The 25,533-nt window shown below is 36.3% G+C and overlaps 1 protein-coding gene across 2 annotated transcripts in view; it reads left to right on the top strand.

The window, feature by feature from the left end:
* KPNA3 (karyopherin subunit alpha 3) overlaps positions 1-23,325 on the top strand; it is a 101,141-nt gene extending 77,816 nt beyond the window's left edge. For both annotated transcript variants that reach the window (XM_036104615.2, XM_078070402.1), the window contains 8 exons: positions 1,112-1,156; positions 12,960-13,091; positions 14,053-14,181; positions 16,258-16,362; positions 16,460-16,531; positions 16,681-16,843; positions 18,717-18,811; positions 20,742-23,325. In XM_036104615.2, coding sequence (XP_035960508.1) covers positions 1,112-1,156; positions 12,960-13,091; positions 14,053-14,181; positions 16,258-16,362; positions 16,460-16,531; positions 16,681-16,843; positions 18,717-18,811; positions 20,742-20,840 — 840 coding nt within the window. In that variant the 3' untranslated portion in view covers positions 20,841-23,325. The remainder of the gene's footprint in view (positions 1-1,111; positions 1,157-12,959; positions 13,092-14,052; positions 14,182-16,257; positions 16,363-16,459; positions 16,532-16,680; positions 16,844-18,716; positions 18,812-20,741) is intronic.
* The last annotated feature ends 2,208 nt before the right edge of the window (positions 23,326-25,533 follow it).

The following is a 25,533-nucleotide window of genomic DNA, read 5'->3' as shown; positions in this document are numbered from 1 at the left end:
TTTTTAATGACTATTTTCATTAAAAAAAACAACTTTCAAAAAGAAAAATACAAAAGGAGAAAACCAAATCTCAGAGGTTTTATTACTACGTTGCATTGTTGGTTTATTACTAAAAAAATAAGGGATTGCTACAGATAAAACTAGTGTACTTATATGCAAATGTTCTTGAATGAATTTACATTAAGTCCAATTGAAATTTCTCTAGATTTCTAACAAAATCAGTGTTCTTAAATGTGTGACATACTTTGTGTTAAATCTACTAATTAAAACAAAATAAAAACTTCTCTATTTACATTTAAGTTGTAAATGGATCTGAGTATTTTAAGTTTTTAAAACTTTTATGCAACCTTTAATCACTTGACAATGTCAAAAAATGTTAACTATGAAACTTTATAATTGACATCTTTCACCAGCTTCTGGGTTTTGCTGTTATGGAAAGGGTACTTAGTGTGATCCCCCCACCCCCAATTCCTCCATCCCAGATTTAAGAAAAAAAAAAAAAAGATAGTAAGGCCTGAATTCAGCAAACTGTATATTTTGTACTGGTTGTCATTTTCTTGAGTAAATCTGAAGTCAGAAAATTTAATTTGACTGAAGTAACTAAAATCTTATCTTACTCTTTAAGCAGGTAAGTGAGATGACATTTTTAAGAATAGCTTTTTTTAGGGGCACCTGGCTGTCTCAGTCGATAGAGCATGTGACTCTTGATCTTGGGGTTGTAGGTTTGAGCCCCACATTGAGTATATAGATTACTTAAAAATAAAATCTTACCAAAAAAGAAAAAAAAAACAGCTTTTTTTAAGCTAGCTGTACTGTATAGTTACATCTTCATTCTTTCCACTTGACATTCTATGTTATAAAGAAAGTTACTGAAAACAACTGTTTTTCCTTTAAGGTGCATTAATCTCTGCCAAATTTATTTGGATATTTTAATTGGACATCTGAACTATTCAGATTGAATTGATTTTCATTTTCCTAATAGAGATTCATACAAATTTAATGTCTTTTCTTGCTCTGCAAGTAGTATTTACTGCTTTTTGTATCACACTCATTTTTACAAAGACATATTCATCAACTCTAGTGTTATTTATTGTTTATCTTCTTTCCTCAGATTTTGCCAGCATTATGTGTCCTTATATATCATACGGACATAAATGTAAGTAAAGTAGAATCTTAGATTTGGGATTTTGCTCTTGATGGGACTGAAAGGGTTATTTATTTTTTAGACTTTTGTAAGTGTCAGCGTATATTTGATTAACTTGTGAAGCTTCCAGAATGTATATCTTTTTCAGAAATAGGATTAAGGTTTTATTAACTTTATATCTTAAATCATCCAGATAGCAAAAATACTGACTTCAAAAAAAAAAAAAAAAAAATACTGACTTCAGAGAAATTTCACATATGTAGTTATTTATCTGTGTCATTCATATTATTTTAAGTATCAGTATTTATAAAGAGGTAAAAACTTTATAAAGCACCTTCATATTTCTTTAAACTTCATTAGCCGGTTAAGTGTCCCAACTCTTGATTTCGGCTAAGGTAATGGTCTCAGGGTCATGGGATTGAGCCCTGAATTGGGCTCTGCATTGGGCTCCATGCTTGGCACTGAGTCTGCTTGTCCCTCTCCCTACCCCCTCTTGCTCTGTCTCTCTCTCTCAAGTAAATAAATAAAATCTTTAAAAAAAATAAATCTTATTTGATTCTTATAATAGGATAGATATTATGCCACCATTCTATAGAATAAGAAACTGGGCCTCAGGGAAAGATTAAGTGATTTATCCAAGGTTGCAGAGCTTGTAAGAATCAAAGTTGATGTTGGCGTGCCTGGGTGGCTCAGTCGTTAAGGCGTCTGCCTTCGGCTCAGGTCATGATCCCAGGGTCCTGGGATCAAGCCCCACGTCGGGCTTCCTGCTTGGCGGGAAGTCTGCTTCTCCCTATCCCACTCCCCCTGCTTGTGTTCCCTTTCTCGCTGTGTCTCTGTCAAATAAATAAAATCTTAAAAAAAAAAATCAAAGTTGATGTTCAAAACAGAGATATCTTCTAAAAAAACAAAAACAAAAAAAAACCCTGAGATCTTCCGATGGCACATCTTGTGTGCTTTCAGTGAAACCACACTGCCTCCCAGGACAACCTTTGAAGGTATAGTATTGAAGAATATCAAGTATAGTTTTAAATGCAAAGGCATTTTCAGATGATTTGGTCATTACGTGAGATTTAGTTAAGAATTTACTATATAGGGCGCCTGGGTGGCTCAGTTGGTTAAGCGACTGCCTTCAGCTCAGGTCATGATCCTGGAGTCCCGGGATCGAGTCCCACATGGGGCTCCCTGCTCAGCAGGGAGTCTGCTTCTCCCTCTGACCCTCGCCCCCCATGTGCTCTCTCTGTCAAATAAATAAATAAAATCTTTAAAAAAAAAAAAAAAAAAGAATTTACTATATGTATTCTGGCAGATTTTTTTATTAGATAATCTGAAAACCCCCTTAATGTAGCAAAGCAAAATGCTACTCTTCCATGGAGTAAAATAATGAATAAATTTCAGTGAATCTAAAATTGATTCTAGTGTTCATCTAGCATTGATTTGGCTTCTCTTGTTCCAGCTAAGATCTCTTTCTGATTTGCTGTGTGTTTGTGTTTTTTATAATCCTGTCTTTGTTTACATACATATATAATACAAATGTATGTATGTTTGCCAGAATTATGTGTGTGATTTATCACTGGGATGAAGAAAATACATCTTTGCTAATATTGAACCACATTTCTCTAGTTCATTTTAGAACTTTAAACTCTGGGAAGGATCTTTTTGCAACCAAAGTAACTTGTCATTTGTGACATATTAGCCTGAAATGTCATAAAAATTAAGTGAAACTTGTTTAGCCATATACATCTTATCTTCAAAATGAATATAAAAGTGACAGTAAAAGTAAAAAAAATGATAACTATCTTAATAGCAAGAAAGTAAAATTATATAAAAAAATGTATTTGTTGCTAAATTTAATTCTAAGCATTCCAACAGCTAAGATTAAAGGGAAGATAAACAAAATATCTGATATTGCCATCAAGACAAAACCCAGGACATTATGGAATTGATTACAGCCAAATGAAATCTTCCACCATCTGTTGATGATGTTTATTTGAATTTCAACTTTGTATTTGTATTAAAATGGCAAAGTACTGAGTTATAGGTATATTTATCAAGTTTAACAAATACTCATGGATTATTAACCACTCAAGCCAGAATTGTGCTGTGAATTGTAGGCTCAAAGATAAAGAAGACAGAGAGACCCTGCCTTCTAAGACCTTTACATTAGTAGCAGGTAAAAAGAGTTGAAAGGAATGAACTTTTGTTGATGACTTGCTACACTGAACCTATTTCTGTAATTTTCTTTTACCTTACTACACCCTTATGTGATAAGTTTTATTTTCCTATTTTATAGATAAGGAGTTTAAAATTCAGTAAAGTAAAATAACCTAACTAAGGGCCTATATGATAAATAAGAGCTATAGCTGAGACTTGAAGCTATGTCCAAGGCCTATGCTTTTTTTATACGATGATCACATAAATACAGAACATGGTGTGAAAACAAAACAAAACAAAAGTAAAATAGAGGAATGACCAAGATGCTAATTATGAGAGCGCATGTTCTCTCTGGCAGCCAGAAAGCTTCACTGAGAAAGTAACATTTAAAACAAGTATCATGTGGAGAAAGATGGTGGTAGAAGTGGCAACAGAGGTAACAAAGATGATTATTTTAATAGCTAACATTTATTAAGGGTTGAAAATGTGCCAGGCATTATTTTAAGCACTTTTCATATGTTAACTCATTTATTCCTTATGAAAATAAGATTGGTACCACCATTATCTCCCTCTTACAAATGCGGTAAAAGAGGCAGATAATTAAGTAATCTGTCTAATGTCATACAACTGGGACAAGTAGTACTTTGTCAAATTGAAAAGTCATTTCAGGTATATGAGGAAAGATATTAAAGACTCAGGAGCATACTTGGACGGTTTGGAGAATATAGGTAGTTAATAACCCAACACATTTGCTGGGGAGTTAAGTTGCAGGGTTTTGAATCCTGTGTTAAGCAGTGTTGGTTTTATCTTGTGATCAGTGCAGAGTCATTGAAGATTTTTAAATAGAGGAGTCATGTGCTCATATCTGTTATGGTCTGATAACTTAGAAGAGGTATGCAGGGTTTGGAATGGGGAAGGTATGAATGTAAGTATGCTTATTTTGCTATCATAATTGGTTTAAAGAAGTTGATGAAGGTCTGAATTAGAAACAGTAATGGTTAAGAGAGGAAAAGTTTAGATATTAAGAGATAAAATAGTAGAACTTCAAGAGGAAAGGATCAGATTGAAGGAAAAGTAAAAATTACTTTGGTTTCTAATTGAGCAGTCCACATGGATAATAATGCCATAACAATCAGAAGGAGTAAAGCAAAAGGATGAGACTGGTAGAGAAAGATGATGAGTCTATTGTAGGGCAGACATATTGATTATGACCTACTTGTTGTTCCTCCATAGCAATATTCTAAGAAGGAAAACACAATACAGACTTATTTATCAGTATTTAAGGGATTCATGAAAATATGGGAAAGGGGCTAAAAGTTGAATTCTAAGAAATGCTCTGCATTTGAGCAGTGACATCAAGGGAGGAAGAGCCATTGAAGCAGTTGTTAAAACTAGAGAGATGGAAGAATAAGTTATAAAAACAAAGAGTAGGGAAAAATACAGCAGAAATTCAGCAGTTTCTGAATCATACAGCATCTTATGTACCACCTTAAGAGCCGTATATACTTTTTATGTAGCTGATATTGAACCAAAGAATAATGGTCTAATTTGTATTCTGGGTCGATGATTCATACCATTAAGTGGAGTGTAGTTTTTAGGGGAAGGTGGAGTTGGAAAGACAAATTGGTGGTGCTTTTGTAGTATGGATGAGAGAAAATTAGCACCAGTACTAGAGCTTAGATATCAGGAAGACAAGAGAAGACTCTAGAAATGTTTCAGTGATAAATTTGCTGGGTTTAATATCGGTGGCAAGAGAAGAGGAGGTCATACACATCTTTCTAATTTGGGTTTTAAGGTGTAGGACACAACGGAAAACAAGAATAGCAGCAGGCAGAGGAATGAAACAGCCGGAGCGACTTAATTTATGAGACAGTGACTAGTGAGAATGTTGGAGAAGCTGGGTTGGGTTGTGGAGATAATTAGTTGGTTTAAATATGCCTATGTGACATTAGAAGAAAAACTAAATATTAACCCTTAGGACTAGAGAAAAAATCTGGACTGATTGAGGTCAGTCTGTGTTTATTGCTTTCTAGTTATTGTGCTTCTTAAAGTTAATTTGCAGTTGCAGTAGTTCTGTAGCATTTGATTTTCCTGCCCTTTTCAAAGTTGTACATCCATGGCTTAACATGCCCAGACAATTTTGAGTGTTCCTAACATTTGATATCTAGCTTATTGTATTGCTGGTGCAAATGAAATTAATCAGTTGTAGCAGATTGGTTATGTGTGGAGACTTGATTGTTAGTGACACTTGATGATAAGCGTGTCGGGTCCCTGAGACCACCCTCAGGTTCATTGAACTGCTAGAAAGAGAGAAAAGCTGTTACACTCATGCTTATAGTTTATTACAGCAAAAGGATACAGATTCATTTAGGAAAAACTTAGTTTTTTCCTTTCTATGTAGGGAAAATCCCAGTCCTTCCCAGCTATGTGTTTATCTTCTGTATGTCTCCTTTACTACTCACACAGCCTACTTCACTTCTGACACTTGTGGTTGCCAGATGTATAGGGTTTTCCCCACAACAAAAGGCAAGTCTCTCTGATACCAACTGGGTATCCTATAATTTAATTTGATGTGATACAGTCTGCCTGGAGAGAGTGTCTGATCTCACAGGTTAAGCATTCATTTCTCTCAGGTCCCCCACCCCAGCAGTCTCACACTTCAGACACCAGTTGTCACCTGTGCTTCTGACTAACTGCCTGTAGATCGGGAGTTCCAACAGCCCTGTCCTTGAGTTCAGTTAGGTTAATTTGTTAAAGTGGCTCACAGAACTCAGGGTAACACTTATATTTACCAGTTTATTAAAGGAGATGATAAAGGATATAGATGAAGAGATACAAAGAGCAAAATCCAGGAGGGCCCTAAGGGCAGGAGCTCTATCCAGGAAGCTCACTGAACCAATTTGTACTATTGGGATTTTTACGCAGGTTTCCTCCTGTAGGCATGATCAGTTGTTAACTCCATTTCCAGCCCCTCTCCCCTCTCTGGATAGGGTTGAAAACTCCAAACTTCTAATCAGGGCTTGGTCTTTCTGGCAACCAGCATCCATCCAGGAGCCCACCCAGACTCACTTCAATAGAACAAAAGATGCTCCTAGGTCTCTTATCACTTAGGAATTTATAAGAGTTTAGGAGTCCTGTGTCAGGGCAGGGTCAAAGACAGATACTAGAAGAAGAGATGTTCTTAGTGTTCTTATTGCTTAAGAAATTACAGGAGTTTTAGGAGCTCTGTACCAGGACAGAGTGCCAGGGACAGACACCTATATATATAAATATTTATACTATTTACATGTATAAATATGTATATATTATTTCACAATATTAAAATCAACAAAGGCAAAAGGCAAAGGGGGTAGAGTTTAGGAGAAACCAGGTGCAAGCTTCCAGTTCTCCTCTCCCAGTAGAGTTGTAAGGACAGTGCTTTATTTTCCCAGCAGCCATGAGTGACACATATGAACGTATGAAATATTACTAACCAAGAACCTCCTGAACTTTGGTGTGCAGGGTATTTATTGGGGGTTAGTCATATAGGCTTGGACAGCCCCCATGACTGCCCTTAGCTTCTCAGTCTCCATCCCCTTCTGGAGGTCAAACTGATACAGTGTGGCCCACAACTTCAAGCAAACTAAAAGAGATATTCACATAAAATCACATTGTTGCATAAGCTGTTTGCCCAAGATCTCAGGTATACAATGTAATCAGGCAGGATAATCCAAGAGCTCAGAGGTTATCTCAAAGGAGCTAATCAAGAGCTGGTCCTTTTCTTTGGAATGTGTAGGATGCAAGTACCCCTAGTCTTCTCAGTTACCCATTACTGCATATAAGGATTAAATATAAGTACACAGTTGTAACCCGAATCAGCTCTAGTTGTCTCTGAAGCATGTGTGAAGTTGACATTCCATAGACACTCCATTGATACCTAATCTTCTAGGAAATGCTGTACATGTTAATAGCAGTTTTCTGTAACAGTGCCTAACAGGACATTATTGGTTAGCACATTTATTGGAGGTGACATAAATCAGTGAAGGTCTTTGAGCTGAGCATATTCTTATTGGAAGACTGAGTTGCTGGAGATTTTCCTTTGGTTCATATACCAGTTTTCAGAATTATTATCTCAAAATATTAACCATATAGAGTTGTCAGTCTTTTGCGTGTGTGCATATATGCCTTCTATTGTGTGTCTCGAGATCAGCTTTCTAGCAGTTTTCAAGTATCTGAAATATTAGCTGAAGTAAAAACTTTTAAAGCTTTCTAGCAGAGAAAAAACAGACATGAATAGTGAAAAATAATTAAAGTAGCCCAGGATTACTGAAGACTTTGTCGGCACAGTATTAATCAGATGATTAACTGGAAGAAGAGTATACTCATTGACTATTAGTGGCTGTAAAAGCCAGATAGTTTAGTAGTTTAGCGTGGAAATCATGAAAAAGGGAAAACCAAGAAAAAAGAATAGTAGAGGGGGAAGGTGTAAAATAACAGAAGCAGCTTACATGGGAAAAGGCAACAAAAGGTAAGCATCAGAGAGAGAGCGGCTGTTAGCCTGATAATGGAGATGAGAAAAGCAGACTTTGATGAAAACAGAAGAAGCTAGCGTGGCCTGATAACCACGTGCTATGAATTTCAAAGTTTTTAGAACTTTTTTAATATGAAATTTTCAGGGGCACCTTGGTGGCTCAGTCGGTTAAGCGTCCAACTCTTGATTTTGGCTCAGGTGATGATCTCAGGGTCCTGAGATCAAGTTTTGCGTCGGGCTCTGCACTGGGTGTGGAGCCTGCTTAAGATTCTCACCCCCTCTCCCTCTGCCCTTCCTCTTGATCCTGCACATTGGTGCGCGCTCGTGTGCTCACTCGCTCTCAAAAAATGAAATAAAAAAGCATTTTTAAATAAAATGAAATTTTCAGTGACCCAATTATATTACTAAACAAAATTAAAGAGAGACTAGAGGTGTCTGCAGTTTGAGGAGGCCTAGGACTTAGCTGTAGCTTACATTACCCTACCGGTTTTTCAGATATTGTTGTGGAGATCCCACTGAAAATTATTAACTGACCTCAGCTAAGAAACCTTAACTATTTCATTTTTCCAGGCCTCTGAATATTAGAAAAAAGTGGTCTTCTGCTAGTAGTAGGTGCCACATGATGGAGAAAAGGTTACATTTTATTTAGCAGCCTCCTAAAGTACAGGCCCAGGCAACCAGTATTGTTTTGTGAACATGGTTTATTCAAACACACTATTACGGATAGGTATTTAGGCTATTTCCTGAATTTTGCAAATATAAATAACGTAGCAGTAAATAATCCTGTGTATTTTCATATTATTGGAGATACACTTAAGGGTAAATCCCTAGAAACAGGATTGCTAGGTCAAAGAGCAAATGCATTATAATTTTGTTATATACTGCCCAAATTCCTTGTCTTAGAGGCTATGCCATTTTGTATTCCCCAGCAGCACCATAAAGTGACTTTCTCCATAGCCTTACAAATAGAATGTGGTGTCACATTTTTAATTTTTGCCAGTCTGATAAGTAAGAAACTGTGTATCAAGTTTTAATTTGCATTTCTTTTTTTTTTTTTTTTTAATGAGTGACATTGGACATGATTTCATATATTTAAGGGCCATTTTCAAATCTTTGCAAATAGCCTGTTTTTCGATCGGATTTTTGTCCTTTTTCCTTAGCTTCTAAGAGTTCTTTATATATTAAGGATATTAGCTCTTTATTTGTGATACATATTTCAGGTATTTTCCTAATTTGTCTTTTGTCATCGATATATTTTGCCATGCAGACTTTTGCTTTTTATGTAAACAAATTTATCAGTCTCTTGTTGAATCTCAATTTGTTTCCTAAGTTAATAGGTTTTTTATTATATTAAGCAAATATCCATAAAATCCTATTTTGAGTGTTGACATCAAGAATGGGTGTTGAGGGACACCTGGGTGGCTCAGTCAGTTAGGTGTCCAACTCTTGATTTCTACTCAGGTCTTGATCTCAGGGTTGTGAGACTAAGGTCTGCGTCAGGCTCCCCACTGGGTATGGAGCCTGCTTAAGATTCTCTCTCTCCCTCTCCCCCTGACTCCCCCCTTTAAAAAAAAAGAATGGGTGTTGAATTTTTCAGTGTCTGTGGAGATAACCATGATTTTTCTCCTTAAATCTGCTAATGTGACATATTAATGATATTTCTAAAATTGAACCATTTTTGCATTTCTTCTTTTTTAAGATAGATTTATTTATTTATTTATTTATTTATTTATGAGAGAGAGAGGGAGGGAGGGAGAACGTGAGCAGTGGGGAGGGACAGAGGGGGAGAGAAAATCCCAAGCAGGCTCCCCGTTGAGCACGGAGCCCCATACAGGGCTTGATCTCATGACTGCAAGATCATGACCTGAGCCAAAACCAAGAGTCAGACGCTCAACCAACTGAGCCACCCAGGCAGCCCCCCCCCAGTCTTTGCATTTCTTAAATAATTCCACTTGATCATCATACATTGTTTTCTTAGTGTGGTATGGGATCCTGTTCACTAATGTTTTATTTTGAATTTTTACACCAGTATTCACATAAGTGATACTGGTTTGCAGTTTTACTTTTATGCTATCTTTATGAGGCATTAATATTATGTTTTTATTGCTTTTTTAATGTTTAGGTATCAACATTATGCTTCCTTTATTTTTTTATGCTCTAAAACAATTTATATAACATTGGGTCTGTCTGATCTTTGAAGAATGATAGTGTTGCCCTTGAAACTTCGGGTGTTGGTACTACATGGGGTTAGTTCCTTGATGATTTTCTTTATCTTTGCTATGGAAATTATCTTGCTTAAGCCGTCTATCTCTTCTGAGGTCAGTTTTTGTAAACTGTTGTCCTAGGAAATTACTCATTTCATCTATAGATTTTCAACTTTACTTCCATGTACTATTTACTTTTTATTTTTAGCCTTTTTGAATTACTTAATTTTAGATGTGTCTCTTATACACAGCATAGAACTGGGGTCTGTTTTGGGAGCCAATTTAAGAATCTTTTTCTTGTTTATAGGTGAGTTAATCCTGGTCATATTGTTTGATATGTTTAGCTTCAACTCTGTCACATTATTTTGTATAATATTTTGTGTGTGTTTTATTTTCTATTTAGTGTGCTCTTTTTTTCTTAAAAGGTTTGTTTTTGTTCTAATGTTACCTTTATACTTACACCTTTTCTAATGCCCTTTTCTTCTATCTGATTTTAATAATATTTTTTGACTCCTAATACCTATACAATAATTGAGGAGCTTATTCTGTTTTCTCCTTTCTCTTGCCTCATCCTCCCATTTTTGAATCTGCTTATCTTTTGCCAAATATAGGAAATTTTCTGCCATTATTTCTTTAAATATTTTTCAGCTCCACTTCTCTTGGGACTCTTGAGGGCACAGTGTTAGATCTTTTGTTACTGTTCTACAACTCTCATGAAGTTTGTTTTTCCTGTTATTAGATTGGGTGATTTGTATTGATCTATCTTTGAATTTGTGGATTTTTTTTCCCTTTTTCAATTTTACTAGTGAGTCCTTCCAGTGAGTTTTAAATTTGGGTTACTGACTTTTTCCATTTAAAATTTTGTTTGGTTCTTCTTTATATCTTTTGTTTCTTTGCTGTTTCTTTGCTGAGATTTCCTATATTTATTTGTTTTAAATATATTCATAATTGTTCACTGAAGTATTTTTATGATAGTTCCTTGAAAATCTTTGTCAGGTAATTCTGGTATCTGTGTCATCTCGGTATTGACATCTGTTGACTTCTTTTCCCTTTTGAGTTGAGAGGTTCCTCGTTCTTGGTATGACAAGTTATTTTTGATTTGTAAGCCTGTACATTTTGGGTGTTGTGTTATGTGACTCTGGTTTCTGTATAAATCTTATTACCTGTTACTGCCAGACTGGGTAGTAGACAGGCTTTGTCCACACACACAACATCTGCAGACACCCGTCAGTAGGGAGGCCTTAGTGCTGGGTGGGATGGTAGGTGGGCTCAGCTTTCAGGCATAGCTCCCTTCTGTCCTCCCATTTTTGAAGTTGCAATATTTCTATTTCTTCAGAACATATACCATTTATAAATTATTCTTCCACTCTTATCCCATGTTTATTTTAGTCTGTGATCTACAATGAAATATTTCCTCAGGCATCTCTAGTGCAGAAGGTGTCAGCATATTTTCCTGAAAAGGACAAGTAGTAAATATCATAGGCTTTTGGAACCACATGGTCTCTGTCCCAGTAATGTGAGATAGTTTTACTAGGATATGTTACTTTTAAACACTTTACTCTCTTCCCCTCTCCTCTTCTCTGAAGTCTTACATAGGCTTGGGGCAGGAGGCCCAGACAAAAACTAGAATTTAATTTTTTCTTTTCTTACAGGTAATTTGAAATTTGTAGTATTCTCTGACTCCTACTAATGCTGAGGGTGTGGGCTATATGTGTTTGTTTTTAAGATTTTATTATTTATTTATTAGAGAGAGAGGGCACGCAAGCAGGGGGAAGAGGCAGAGGGAGAAGCAGACACCCCACTAAGCAGGAAGCCCAATGCAGGACTCGATCCCAGGACTCTGAGATCATGACCTGAGCTGAGGGCAGATGCTTAACCAACTGAGCCACCCAGGCACCCCTATATGTGGTTTTATTTGCTCTTTTTATTCATCTCTTTATATTTTGAAGGATATATAGATGGATTTTAATTCAGGTGGCATTATTTTAAAGCAACAGAATGTCTTTAATTTGGATACCTTAGTTAGAAACATCTCGATTTCACATGAGATAAGATCTGTGCTTACATATAAACTCTTTGACTTTGAGTGAGTCAACAAACTTGAGTCTTTCTTTTTGTTTATTATTTGCAAAATCAGATGGGTGTAGGGCATGGTTTATACTCTCTGCTCTTCACTTGGAGACCTTTTTCAAGGGCTTTGCAAATAATTAATTTTTCCCCCAAAGTTAAAATGCCAACTTATTTCTTTTAACTGTTTACTTTAATAGCCTGAAAAATTAATTATATTGCTAAACATGTTTGAAAACCACTAGTATCTTTTTGGTCTTTTCTAGCCATGAAGCAGCTGGTATATGGTCTTGTTCTGTATATAAAGTGTTTCCTTATGATTATTAGGTACTCAATTTGTGGGGCAGAGAGAAAAACTTCTCTGCCTGTTGTTGTTTTTTTTTTTTAAGATTTATTTATTTATTTTAGAGAGAGAGAGCGCGCACGGGCACACACACAAGCAGGGAGAGAGGCAGAAGGAAAGGGAGAGAATCTCAAGCAGGCTCAACTCCCTACTCAGCGTGGAGCCTGATGTGGGGCTTGATCTCACCACCCTGAGATCATGACCTGAGCCGAAATCAAGAGTCGGATGCTTAACCGAAGGAGCCACCCGGGCGCCCCTTGGCCTGTTTTTAAATTCATCTCTCTGATATATAAAGGCAGAAGTTAGGGTAGAAGTTGTCTCAGACTTCTGTCTCATATTTGTGAAGAATGATCTGAGGTAGGTAAGCATTGAGAAAGTTCTCTGCTGCTTAGTAGATTTATCAGGTAAGCAGATATTTTTGCCACCAAACTAAAACACAAAGTTTAATTACTTTTTATGTCACTGCCCCTGAGGTATGTTAATGTATTTTAAGCATTCAAACAAATACCTAAACTGGTAATTCTTTTTTACTTTCTGTAGATTCTTGTAGATACTGTTTGGGCTCTGTCGTATCTGACAGATGGAGGTAATGAGCAGATACAGATGGTTATTGATTCAGGGGTTGTGCCATTTCTTGTGCCCCTGCTGAGCCACCAGGAAGTGAAAGTTCAAGTAAGTATCTTATTTTTCTTACTTGTATAGAATTGTGTTTACTATATAACCTGTTAACTTGAACACCAGGCTTCAGTTCTGTCTCTATGTACATATCTTCGATATTTCTCCTCTATTTTACTGAACCTGATTTTGTTGGTTTCCAGATCTTTATCTCACCCAGATTCTTTGCAGAGTTTCAAACTGACAATAGCCAGTTTTCGTTGAGGTCTCAGACATCTCCTCTAAGAACTCCTTCAAGCATTCCATTGCCATTTTAACCAGACAAAATTAAAATGTATCGTCTTCTCCCACAAACCTGCTCCTCTTTATATATCCCCTTTCAGTAGACCACATAGTTCAAGCTTGAAACCTTGATTCCTCCTTTCATTTACCCTCCATTATAGAGTCCTGTTCATTCTTTTTATAGCTTTCAAATCTGTCTGCCCGTTATGTATCTAGAGCCACTGATTTAGTTCAAGACTCTTTTTCCCCTCCAAATAATTGAAACAGCATCCTAGCCGCATTTCCTCCTCTCTCCTTTCTCCTCACTCTAATTAGGGGTGGGTGGCTGATAGATATTCATTCCACTTCTGCCAAAGTGACTGTCTAGATGGAAATACATGCCCATTCCAGGCCTTTATTAAAATATTTCTGTGGTACTAAATTAGTAATAGATAAAAAATAGCTGCTGTTAAAATGAACCTTTACTTTTTTTTTTTGAAACTTTACTCTTTAAATTATCATTTCTTTTTAGTTTTTGAATCTTTTCAGCAGTTTTTTACACAATTTTTCTATACAGTTCCATTTTTTACAAGACTTATTTAAAATTCAAAATTGCCTCTCAGTTCTACGTAGTACTTTTCTAAGAATACAGTGTCTACCCCTTGCATTTTTACATTTTCTCAGGATTATGAAAAAAATAGAATCCGCTTCATCATAAACAAATAAATTTATAGAAAGTGTTTTATCCCCACCCCAGACGGCAGCCCTCCGAGCAGTTGGCAACATAGTAACTGGCACTGATGAGCAGACCCAGGTCGTTCTCAACTGTGATGTCCTGTCGCACTTCCCAAATCTCTTATCACACCCAAAAGAGAAGATAAATAAGGTAAGGCATATAATTGTCTCACTGGTGCATTTCTTTCTCTCTGTATATTTCATTTTTCACTGTCCCCTTGTTTTCTGTTGCTATTTGTTCAATCATGATTGTCTTCAAAACCACTGTAGTTAAGATGAGAATTATTTCAGATCACCTCTGCAGTTATTTTGTTGTAAGTGCTGCCCTGATAAAATAACCAGTGTGTTTATTTAAATAGATTGGGCAGTAGCAAGAATCAGTAAATTAGTAGCCACTAAGTGAGAATACATACAGAATCTCTCATTGGATGGCTGGTATTTTTTATATACAGAGAGATCATAATTTAATCTCCCTATGAAATTAGACTGGACCAAAAGAGGCAATGCCTAAATTAAAGGATCAAAAAAGTCTTTTTTAAAATTTCAAAGTTGAGATATAAACTTATTATTAATTGTTTAAATATATACTTCAATACTTAATTCCTTTTGTGTCTGCCTTATTTCACATTGCATAATTTTTTTAAGGTTCATCCGTGTTGGAGCATGTATCAGAACTTCATTTCTTTTTATAGCTGAATAAATATTCCATTGTACATATATACCACATTCTATTTATCCATTCATCTGTTGATGGACACTTGGAGTTTTTCTCCCTTTTGGCTGTTGTGAATAATGTTGCAGTGAACACTGGCATGCAAGTGGCTATTTGGGTCCCTGCTTTCAGTTCTTTTGGGTATATATCTAGGAGTAGAACTGCCCAGTCATATGGTAATTCTATGTTTGGCTTTTTGAGGAACTGCCAAATTGTTTTCCCTAGCGGCTACACCATTTTATGTTTCCACAAGCACTGTATGAGGGTTCCAATTCCTTTTTTTAAATTATTATCATAGCCACCCTAGTAGTTGTGAAATGATGTCTCGTGGTTTTGATTTGCATTTAGTTTAATGTAGTTTTATCTGCCTGAAATGCCACCATCCCCAAAACCAACAGAATTGATCATTTCTTCTGTGTCATAGCTATATTTCTATAGTTACTCAACTATAATTTGACAGTTGGACTCTTAAGAAAAGCATGTTGTCAAAAAGTGCATTTTATGAATACATTTGTTCCAATGAAGGGAAAGAAGCCAGAGTCTTTTAGACTCTGGGCCAGTTATTTTTACTACAGAAATTTCAATAATATAGGTGATTTTTACAGCTAAATGTATTCCATAATTGGAAACAGAGCTGAGAAGTGAGGAGGCCGGACAGAAGTGGGTGCAGAGAAGTTCTGGCCTGTGATCGATATGCTTTAAGTGAAGGTATCATGGGGGAAAGAAAAAGGGTTCGTATAGATACCCACTCAGCCTCAGCAGCCAGTTAGTCTCCTCAGAGGTTTTTCACCTTGAGCATTTGTGTTATTTGCACTTGGGATCATCATGGGACCCTCGAGGTGGAATAAAACTCCATTTTATTCCCTCAACATTTTTTTTAAACATTTTTTTATTCTAGAGAGAGAGAGCAAGCACACGCGAGTGAGTGTGGTGCGGGGGCGGGGGGGGGAGGCGAGAGAGAGAGAGAATCCCAAGCAGACTCCTCACTGAGTGCAGAGCCCAATGTGGGGCTCAATCCCAGGACCCTGAAATCATGACCTGAGCCCAAATCAAGAGTCAGACACTTAACCAACTAAGCCACCCAGGCACCCCATATTCCCTCAGCATTTTAGTTTGAAAATTTTCAAACCTACGGGAAATTTGCAAGAATAGTATAGTGAGCACCCATATACTCTAAACACTGATTTACCAGTTGTTAACATCTTAACCACAATTGGATGGCAAAATAACTTTACAGTTAACTTTTTTAATTGTAGAAGAAGAGACAACATTTGACACTAAAATTAAAATAGAACCTGGTTTGTGACTTATAAATCCTTTAAGGTTATAATAGTTTTCTTATAACTTGTTTAAAATGAGAGATTCTGTGTAACCTAATTGCTTTTTGGATGCACTCCCCCTAATGCAACTCAAGTGATGTTGTTATAGTATATGTAAACTACATTAAAATAAAAATACAAATGCATTAAAAATAATTTTTCAAACAAAGGTACCCTGTATTTTGATCAATTATAGGAAGCAGTGTGGTTCCTTTCCAACATAACGGCAGGCAACCAGCAACAAGTTCAAGCTGTAATAGATGCTGGATTAATTCCTATGATTATTCATCAGCTTGCTAAGGTCAGTGGTATTATGAGTTTATCATGTACATTAATATATTACAACCAAGATTTTTTGAATAAAGAATTCATATAATTATTTCTTTTTTAACCTTCAGGGGGATTTTGGAACACAAAAAGAAGCTGCTTGGGCAATTAGCAACTTAACGATAAGTGGCAGAAAAGATCAAGTGAGTTTGGAGAAACTATTAGGATTGTTAATACTGCAAAGTATACTACTCTTTTGTTTAGGAGCTGCTGATTGTTTAGAAGCCCTGTGCTATGTTCTTTTTGGGGGAAAGATAATTATATAAATAAAAATGTTTCTTTTGTTGCCTAGGTTGAGTACCTTGTACAGCAGAATGTAATACCACCATTCTGTAATTTACTGTCTGTGAAAGATTCTCAAGTTGTTCAGGTGGTCCTTGATGGTCTGAAAAACATTCTGATAATGGCTGGTGATGAAGCAAGCACAATAGCTGAAATCATAGAAGAATGTGGAGGTAAGAGTGGATTGAAGAAAAATAGTTGAGCACTGGAATGCTGAAATAATAGTTCCCTTAAAGACAACTAATTAGGAAGAAAACTCTCAGGGGACATTGCTGTTCCATCATCAAAGTATGTTGCTGTCCTTTGTTTGCTATGTTAGCATTCCAGGAGGTTTTTCCAGCCAGCATTAGTCCATACTTTGGAAAAACTGGTTGTGAAGGTCACTCCGTGCCTTCCTAGAGGTTTATGTTGCTTTTTAGGTAACATAAACACTCCTCTTGAAGTCACAGTGCGTGAGAGCAAATTAAAAGCTCGAGAACCACTACAGTAGAGAAACATAAGCTTTGTTTAATCCAGCATTTCTTAGAATCCGTGATAGTGAAACACTTTTTTCATGTTACACCTAATATCATGTGATTGTGTGGACCTTACTTTGTGAAATACTATTCCATATTGTTGGAAAAGGTTAATGATTTCAGAGTCATCTAGGTATTTTATTTCAGTCTTACAATTGCTAGAGCTGCATGCTGAACTTAATGCCACAGAAGTTACTTTGAAATTTTAATGAGAAAACTGTGATTTGAAATATTACGTTAATTATTTCTCCAGTAATGACATATGAAATGTATTTTTTAAAGTTTTATTTTTAAAGGTACCTGTTCAATATGTACTAAATTGCCCAAACCTTAAATTAATTCATTCTATTGTCATGTTTTATTTTGTATATTTTATTGACTATTATGTGTAGTTATACTACCCAATTTATTTTTTAAGAGAAAGCAAACACAATAGCATCATAAAATATTCAGACTGGAAATACTTTCTCAATAACAAGAAGAAATTATCCTGGAGATGTTAAGGAGTTTTATCTATGGTCATAGAAGTAGATCTTCATGCTATTAATTCACTTCTTATTCTGGTTTGAAGATATTTTGAGATAATTTAAAATTAGCATTGTAGTCCATATAGAACAGTTACCCCCAGAGAGTTTAAGATGCAGAATTGTAACTCTTTGGCTTTTTATCAGTGTAGTTGTTTTGGTCTATGGGAGGTATACTTATAATTAGGAAACACATATACTTAGTGTTTTATAATTTTATAAAGAACTTTACATCCATTATCTTTGACACTTATATTCCCATTTTTGTGGTTCTTATATTACTATATAAAGAAAAATGCAACTATTTCAGAATAACCTAGCTAAAAAGACATTTCGCAGAATACTGTTAAGGATGTAAATTTATAGACTTGTGCATCTGATACATGGAGTAAATATATTGGGAATAGACATGAAGGCATTCTATAGTTTTGAAAAATTGTTTCCGAATTTCACGGTGGCTATAAGATATAAGCACCCTATTTGATTGTTTTTTTAAAAGAAATTACTTGAAAATGTAAAGCTTTGTCTTCTGTTTATATCAGTTAATCATGAAGTTTCTGAAAACTTGTTGTATAAAAGTAATAACATTTGGAAAACAAAGGGAAAGTTAAAAAAAATTACTATACGACATAGTGTGCTTCCACTAAAACATTCTTGGGAGGCCTTGGTTCGAATTCTGTCACTGACTTGCCATGCAACCTGAAGTAAATTGCTTTACCCCTCTGGACCACAGCTTCCTCATCTGTCAGATGGAGTGCTTAGGTGGTTTTTTTTACTGTCTGCCTCAGATACAAATGTACCTCAGGGTTTCTAGAGAGGAAGAAATTGGTGGGATGCTGGTCCTCCAACCAGAGCAGCTCAGAGTTTTATCTGTTTTTTTAAGAAAACTGTCATCTTTGGGGAGTGGTGGGAGGAAGGTGTTCTGAGTTCTTTCGGATTTTCCATGGTGAGAATGAACAGTTTTTATTTGTGTCTGCTTGATTATTTGATTTTTTTGTTTTTATCAGGTTTGGAGAAAATTGAAGTTTTACAGCAACATGAAAATGAAGACATATATAAATTAGCATTTGAAATCATAGATCAGTATTTCTCTGGTGATGATGTAAGTATACATTAAAGTATGGTATGCCTGCATGTACATTAAAACCTGGACATACTCTAAGTTAACTAAGAATTTTCCTTTTATCATTAATACTACAAGTTTATACTATATTTCTATCAGATACTCTTGAGGTGGCATTTTCTAGTTATTTTTAATAATCTAAATTTTAAAAAATTAATGATTGTTTTCCATCAGTCTGTTTTTTTATTTTTATTTTTTTTAAGATTTTATTTATTTATTTGACACAGAGAGCACAAGAAGGGGGAGGAGCAGAGGGAGAGGGAGAAGCAGGCTCCCCACTGAGCAGGGAGCCCGATGCAGGGCTCAATCCCAGGACCCTGGGATCATGTATGACCTGAGCTGAAGGCAGATGCTTAACCGACTGACTGAACCACCCAGGCGCCCCCATCAATCAGTTTTTTTTAAATACTGTGTCTGAAACATCATTATAAGGTAAAAATACAAAAATGGGTGTTTGAGGGGCACCTGGCTGGCTCAGTCAGTAAAGCATGAGACTTGATCTCAGGGTTGCAAGTTTGAGCCCCACGTTGAGCATAGAGATTACTTAAAAAAAAAAACAAAACAGTTCTTGTTGCATTTGTAATCTGTTAAATGGGAAGAAATAATACAGTTGACTTTTGAACAAGTGTTTGAACTGCACAGGTCCACTTATAGGTAGATTTTTTTATATATATAAATACAGTACAGTACTATAAATGTATTTTCTGGGGCACCTGGGTGGCTCAGTCAGTTAAGCATCTGACCGGGTCAGGTCATGATCTCAGGGTCCTGGGATGGAGCCCTGTGTGGGGCTCCCCACTCAGCGGGGAGTCTGCTTGTCCCTCTGTCCGTCTGTCCCTCCCCCTGCTCATGCTCTCTTTGTCTCTCTCTCTCTCAAATTAAAATCTTTCAAAAAACTGTATTTTCTCTTTCTTATGATTTTCTTAGTAACATTTTCTTTTCTCTAGCTTCATTATAAAAATACAGTATATAATATGTATAACATACAAAATATATGTTAAATCAACTGTTTGTTATCTGTAAGGCTTCCAGCCAACAGTAGGCTATTCGTAGTTAAGTTTTGGGGAGTCAGAAGTTATACTTGGATTTTTGACTCTGCACTGGGGAGGGGTTGGTGCCCCTAGCCCCCAGTGTTTTTCAAAGGTCAACTGTAATTATAGAAATGATGTGTGTTCAGATAGGTAAAATAAATCTACAGATACAGAAACTTAAGAATGGGGCAGGGAAGGGGGAGGGGGTAAAAAAATTGGAGCAATTTTTAAATGTGTGTTCAGTTTAATTAAATTGTTAAATTACTTGGGGCACCTGGGTGGCTCAGTCAGTTGAGCGTCCAACTCTTAGACTCTTGATTTTGGCTCAGGTTATGATTCAGGGTCATGAGATTGAGCCCCAGTTTGGGCTCTGGGGTCAGCAGGGAGTCTGCTGGAGATTTTCTCTCCCTCTGCCCTTTCCTCCGGCTCTCATGCCCGCACCCTCTCTAAAATAAATAAATCTTAAAAAAAAAAAAAAACTTAAAAAAAAAAGTAAATTGCGGGGGCGCCTGGGTGGCTCAGTTGTTAAGCATCTGCCTTCGGCTCAGGTCATGATCCCAGGATCCTGGGAACGAGCCCCACATCGGGCTCCCTGCTCAGTGGGAGGCCTGCTTCTCCCTCCCCCACTCCCCCTGCTTGTGTTCCCTCTCTCGCTGTGTCTCACTCTGTCAAATAAATAAATAAAAACCTTTAAAAAAAAAAAAAAGTAAATTGTTAAATTTCTTAATATTATTATTGATTTAAATATTTTTATTGATTGAAACATACAGAATGATTATACAACATTTGTATAGAACTCCCGTAAGAAGTAAGTTCTGCTTATACCACAACATGTAGTATCTTAACATAATAAGGACTTTTTTTTTTGCTTTTTATAGATTGATGAAGATCCTAGCCTCATTCCTGAAGCAACACAAGGAGGTACTTACAATTTTGACCCAACAGCCAACCTTCAAACAAAAGAATTTAATTTTTAAGTTCAGTTGAGTGCAGCATCTTTCCCAGTTCAATACGAAGCACCACCAGATGGCTACCAAATGACAAGAAGAAGAACAACAAAAGGCTCCAAAACACACATGCCTCTTCGTTTTGATGCTTCTAAAGCAAGCCATGTCTCAGTCACTTTGCAGTTGCCAAAAGTTACTATCACATGGACTGTAAATGCATATGCATGATTTCCTAAACTGTTTTAGAATTCTCCTTAACAATCTCAACTACCCTATTTTTCCCTGCTCCCTGGTGCCACACGCTGACAACTGCAGTCTCCAGTTTAGAATATTCCATAGTGGTGGCATGTCAGCTGTCCACTTGATATTCCTTTGGAAAATGGTGCGCTGTGGATCAAGACACTTTGGTATGATGCATATACACGTTGGAAGACTTTAAAGAGGTGCAGTCTGATCTGAGCCTCCATCATTGTCCTCCACAAACATATTTTCATATTCTTTATGTGAAGAATAGATTTTAAAGTACAAGCCAAATGATTTTCATTGGTGGAACTGACACACAAAAAAAGTAACTTAAAAAAAGAAACTTGGTTATTGATTAAACAGATAAGTTTTAAAAAAACTGCGCTTCATCTACCAGTAATTGATGTGTTTATTATCTGCCTCAGAAGCCAGGGTTGGAGGAAGAACTTTAGCTATGGATGGTAATGCTTTCGCCATTATACCTAATTTTTGAGAACAGCAAGCCCTATTTGACCACTCACTTCAGCCTGTGTGTTCCTGCTGTTTTGAAGTAATCAAATGCTGTGCATGGTATTTTACCTGAGCTGCAACCTGTTATGGACTTGAACTTCTGTTTAAGTTGAAAGCAAGAGTCCCTGACTATAAAGAGAAAAACAAATAAAAAACAACAACAAAAAACAAAGGTCTAAAGTACCGATTGGTGATGTTTAAAAAAAAAAATCTTGCTTTCAGCTTTCAGGAGTTAATATTTTTTTGTTTTAAATTGATAATTGGATATGGTTGATTTATATTGGGTTTAAACTGTGGAGCTTTCATGTTTACTGTAATTTAGTCTTAAAATATTTTTTACTTAGTAACCAGTGCTTTTGATAATGTGGTTGGCAACAAACCAGCAACTATTTAGAAGTGTTATAAAACTTCATTCTTTGAGTATTGGGAAAGTTAATTCAGATCCTACTCTAAAGGCATACTCATATATTAAAAGATTCAGACAAGGATCTGTGTAGAGGAATAATCTGCAGTTATTTGACATAAACCTGATTTGCAGTGATCTTTAAGCAATTCTGCAATATCTGGTATTACTATGTAAAGTCCTTGCTTTTGGTAAATTGTCTGACCCAGTTATTAGTGAAAGAATATGGATTTGAAAAATTTTAAACTGAATAATTTGTGCTGTCACAGAAATGGTTTTGTTGCTATTGTTTACTGGGTATAATTTCCCAATGCATTGATGTGAAGGGATAGAAAATCTAAACTAATTTAGTATCCGATGGGGGGTGTATTTACTGTGATGAAGATGAGACAGATGCCATCAGAGCTTTGTGAATCAGCTGGGGTGTTTTCACTGATAAACAACACATAGCAGGTGTGCATTCATTACAAATATATGTATCTGCCAAGGTGGAGCCACTTTAAAGAGTGAGTTTTGTCTTGTATCTAAAATGGATACAAGCGTATGTTTAAACTGCAAGATTTTTACTTGCTAGAGAATCTGTTTTAATATAGTGGTTTGGCCTCTGATTATTTATAGGTTTTATAAATTTTAGAATCAATTTCTCTTTAAGGTGGCTCAGATTTTTCAACTCTTGTGCACATAAAATTGAGTTGAAGTTCATTGTGCCTTTTTTTCTTTATCCAAATTTTGAGTTAAAGCTTCATATGGTAACTGCATCCTGTTCAGACACTGTAGTTGAAATTTTTGAAACTGTGTGGTGTTCACTAAAAGTAGGAATAACAAAGTCAAAGCTAATTAAGGTCACAAACTTCGGTGAAACCCTTAAAGTCCAAATCTTCTCGATATTGTGAATTGTACCCCTTCCAGTTTAGTTTCTTCCGGACTCTCCATACTACTTACTGACAGTTACCTTTTAAATTTTGCACACATTGAGATTAAATTGGGCCTCTACTGTGCCGATTCCTATTTCCTCTTGTGTTTTAAGTGCGAACTAACATAAGTGAACATTAGCATCAAGTAGTGCAGACATATGTATGCATTTGCTTGATTCAGTTTGTTGTGACCTTATCAGTTTGGAATTGGAATTGCGCCATTTCGTAGACAAAGGAAACTAAGTATATTGCTGCACTTTTAAGTTTTCAGAACAGTGTTGAAAAATTGCATTGTTTTTATTTTTTTTAAACTCAGTTAAAAAAGACTAAACGTTCTTTCAAAAGAGGCATCTAAATGTGTTCCTAATTTTGTATATGGGCTTAGGTTTTGTAACCAATAAAAAAAAAAGCTGCTATCAAATACGATAAAACATTGAAGAACTTATTTCTAAAAGTTTCTTAATTTCTTAGTTTTGTTTTCTGCGTGGTTAAATTTAAATTTGGAACTATTTTTCAGACATCAGCCACAAGGAGGCAAATCATGAATTAATCTTTCATTGTATTTTAATTTCTCTCTTCCACTCTAACAAACCAGGACAATAACAGTGCTAGATTTCAGAGTATTTTGTGACAAATAAGAAATACCCAAATCTTTATTAATTTCCTGAGCTGCCATAACGGTACCGCAAACCAGGTGGCTTAAAACAGTAGGAACTTACTGTTGCACAGTTCTGGAGGCCAGAAGTCGGAAATCAAGGTGCGGGCTGGGACCCTCTCTGGAGGCTCTGGGGAGGACCCTTCTCTGTCTCTTCCCAGCTTCTGGGGTGCCTGGCAGTGCTGGGGTTCCTCAGCTTGTAGCTGCGTCCTTCCAGCCCCCGCTGTCGTCCTCGTCACGTGGCCTTCTCCCTGCCTACCTCAGGTTTAAATACCGTGACTTAGAAGGGCCATTTGAGAAAATGGTGTGATTATGACTTTCATGAAACAAACAAAATCAAACTTTACAGCCTAATCCTTGAGAACAAGTAACTGTGGAAGATAGTAATTGAAGTAAACTGGGAAGTTGTAATCTGTGAGATAGAGGTTGTGGCTCTAAATGAAATCTTGGATTAATTAAAAGGACAAAAGAGGAACAACTTTTGAATATACAAATATTTTTACTTTAGTATAATGCCACTTCAAATTATTTTTGAAAGAAGTCAGTGTGTATAAGTAAATAAATGTGGTAGTACTTTTTTTTTTTTTTTTTTTTGTGGTAGTACTTTTATGTCATCTTGCCATGATTTCCTTCAGAAGAGTTGTCCTTTTTAGAGGATTATTGCAAGTGAAAATTCATGAATGTCATTTGTCTTACAGTGATAGTTACGAATTTTCATAACCCTAGTTGAACCGGGGGATTTCAATTAAATCTATTTGGAGAAAGGAAGTATAATTTCTGTACATTAAGCTCTAAGTCTTAAGGCATATAACCCAAGGAGTGCTCTATATAACCCACCACTCATTTGTCTAAAGTTTTAAAGGAACTCTTTATGTTGTACATAAAGCTAAAAAGTAGTGGTAGAATGATTCTCAAAAAGTACTATATAGAGATAGGAGTGTATCTGTCTGTCTATGTGTATAGATAGGGCTCAATACTGTATTAAGAGAAAGTGTTTGGGGAAAGGGATGTGAGAATATAGCCTGTTCACCTCCTTTAGCCTCCTTAGTTGTCCATGAAACCCCTCAACTAACTTTGACCTAAATCAGGGTTTCTCAAACCCTGCAATAATGACATTTTAGGCTGGCTGATTCTTTGTGTGTTGGGGGGTGTCCGTTGCATTGTAGGATGTTTAGCAGCATCTTTAGGCCCACTAAGTACCTCTGCATTCCCCAGTCATCGTGACAACAAAAATTGTCTCCAGACATTGCCAAATGTCCCCTGGGAGCCAAATTTGCCTGGGTGCAAACCACTGGCCTAAGTCATGCCTCTTTGTTGTGTAAAGAGTCCCAGACTTTGCTCAGATGAATCAGATAAAAAGAGGAGACACAAATATGCCTTTTCTTCATTCTCCATTTTAGGAGAAATCAGAGCCAGCCCTATCACCAATCTGCAGGAACTCCTGGTAGTACTAAGCCCCATCTACTGCAAAGGACTTAGGATAGAAATGGGAATATGGGGGAACTACTAACCTTCTTGAATTCATCCTGTGGCTACAAAAAGAAGGTGTGTGAAACAAGCAAATGTGTTACTTGCCCACAATTTTCACAACACTGCCCTGTAGCGGGTTAAGCATCTCCATTTTAGTTGAGATATTTAAGTTCTCTGGGAAAGCTGGGGTGCGACCAGAAAATCACAGCCGAGTCTGAAAAGCACTTCTTTGAAGAACTGTGAGAGATTGGCCCCATCAGGAAACTTACAAGTTTATTAAAAATGATCAAAAGCAGTAGAACTATGGTTGAGTCATGCTATAAACGATATCTTCCCTGCAGGGAACTTCTGCAACATTCCTCTTCCCTACCCTAACAAAATTGCCATCCACCTTCTTGAGTCAGTCTCTTGTCAAACTGGTACCCAAAGAGAAACGGGGCCTTGTGCCAAGTAACCTGTAAATCTACAAGATAAACACATCTTCATGGGACAGCAGTTTTACTTGATGATAAGTAGAGCAGTTTTATG

Source organism: Halichoerus grypus, chromosome 4, assembly GCF_964656455.1.
Source record: "Halichoerus grypus chromosome 4, mHalGry1.hap1.1, whole genome shotgun sequence".
Lineage (NCBI taxonomy): Eukaryota > Metazoa > Chordata > Mammalia > Carnivora > Phocidae > Halichoerus > Halichoerus grypus.
This window is presented reverse-complemented; position numbering and strand designations above follow the sequence as displayed.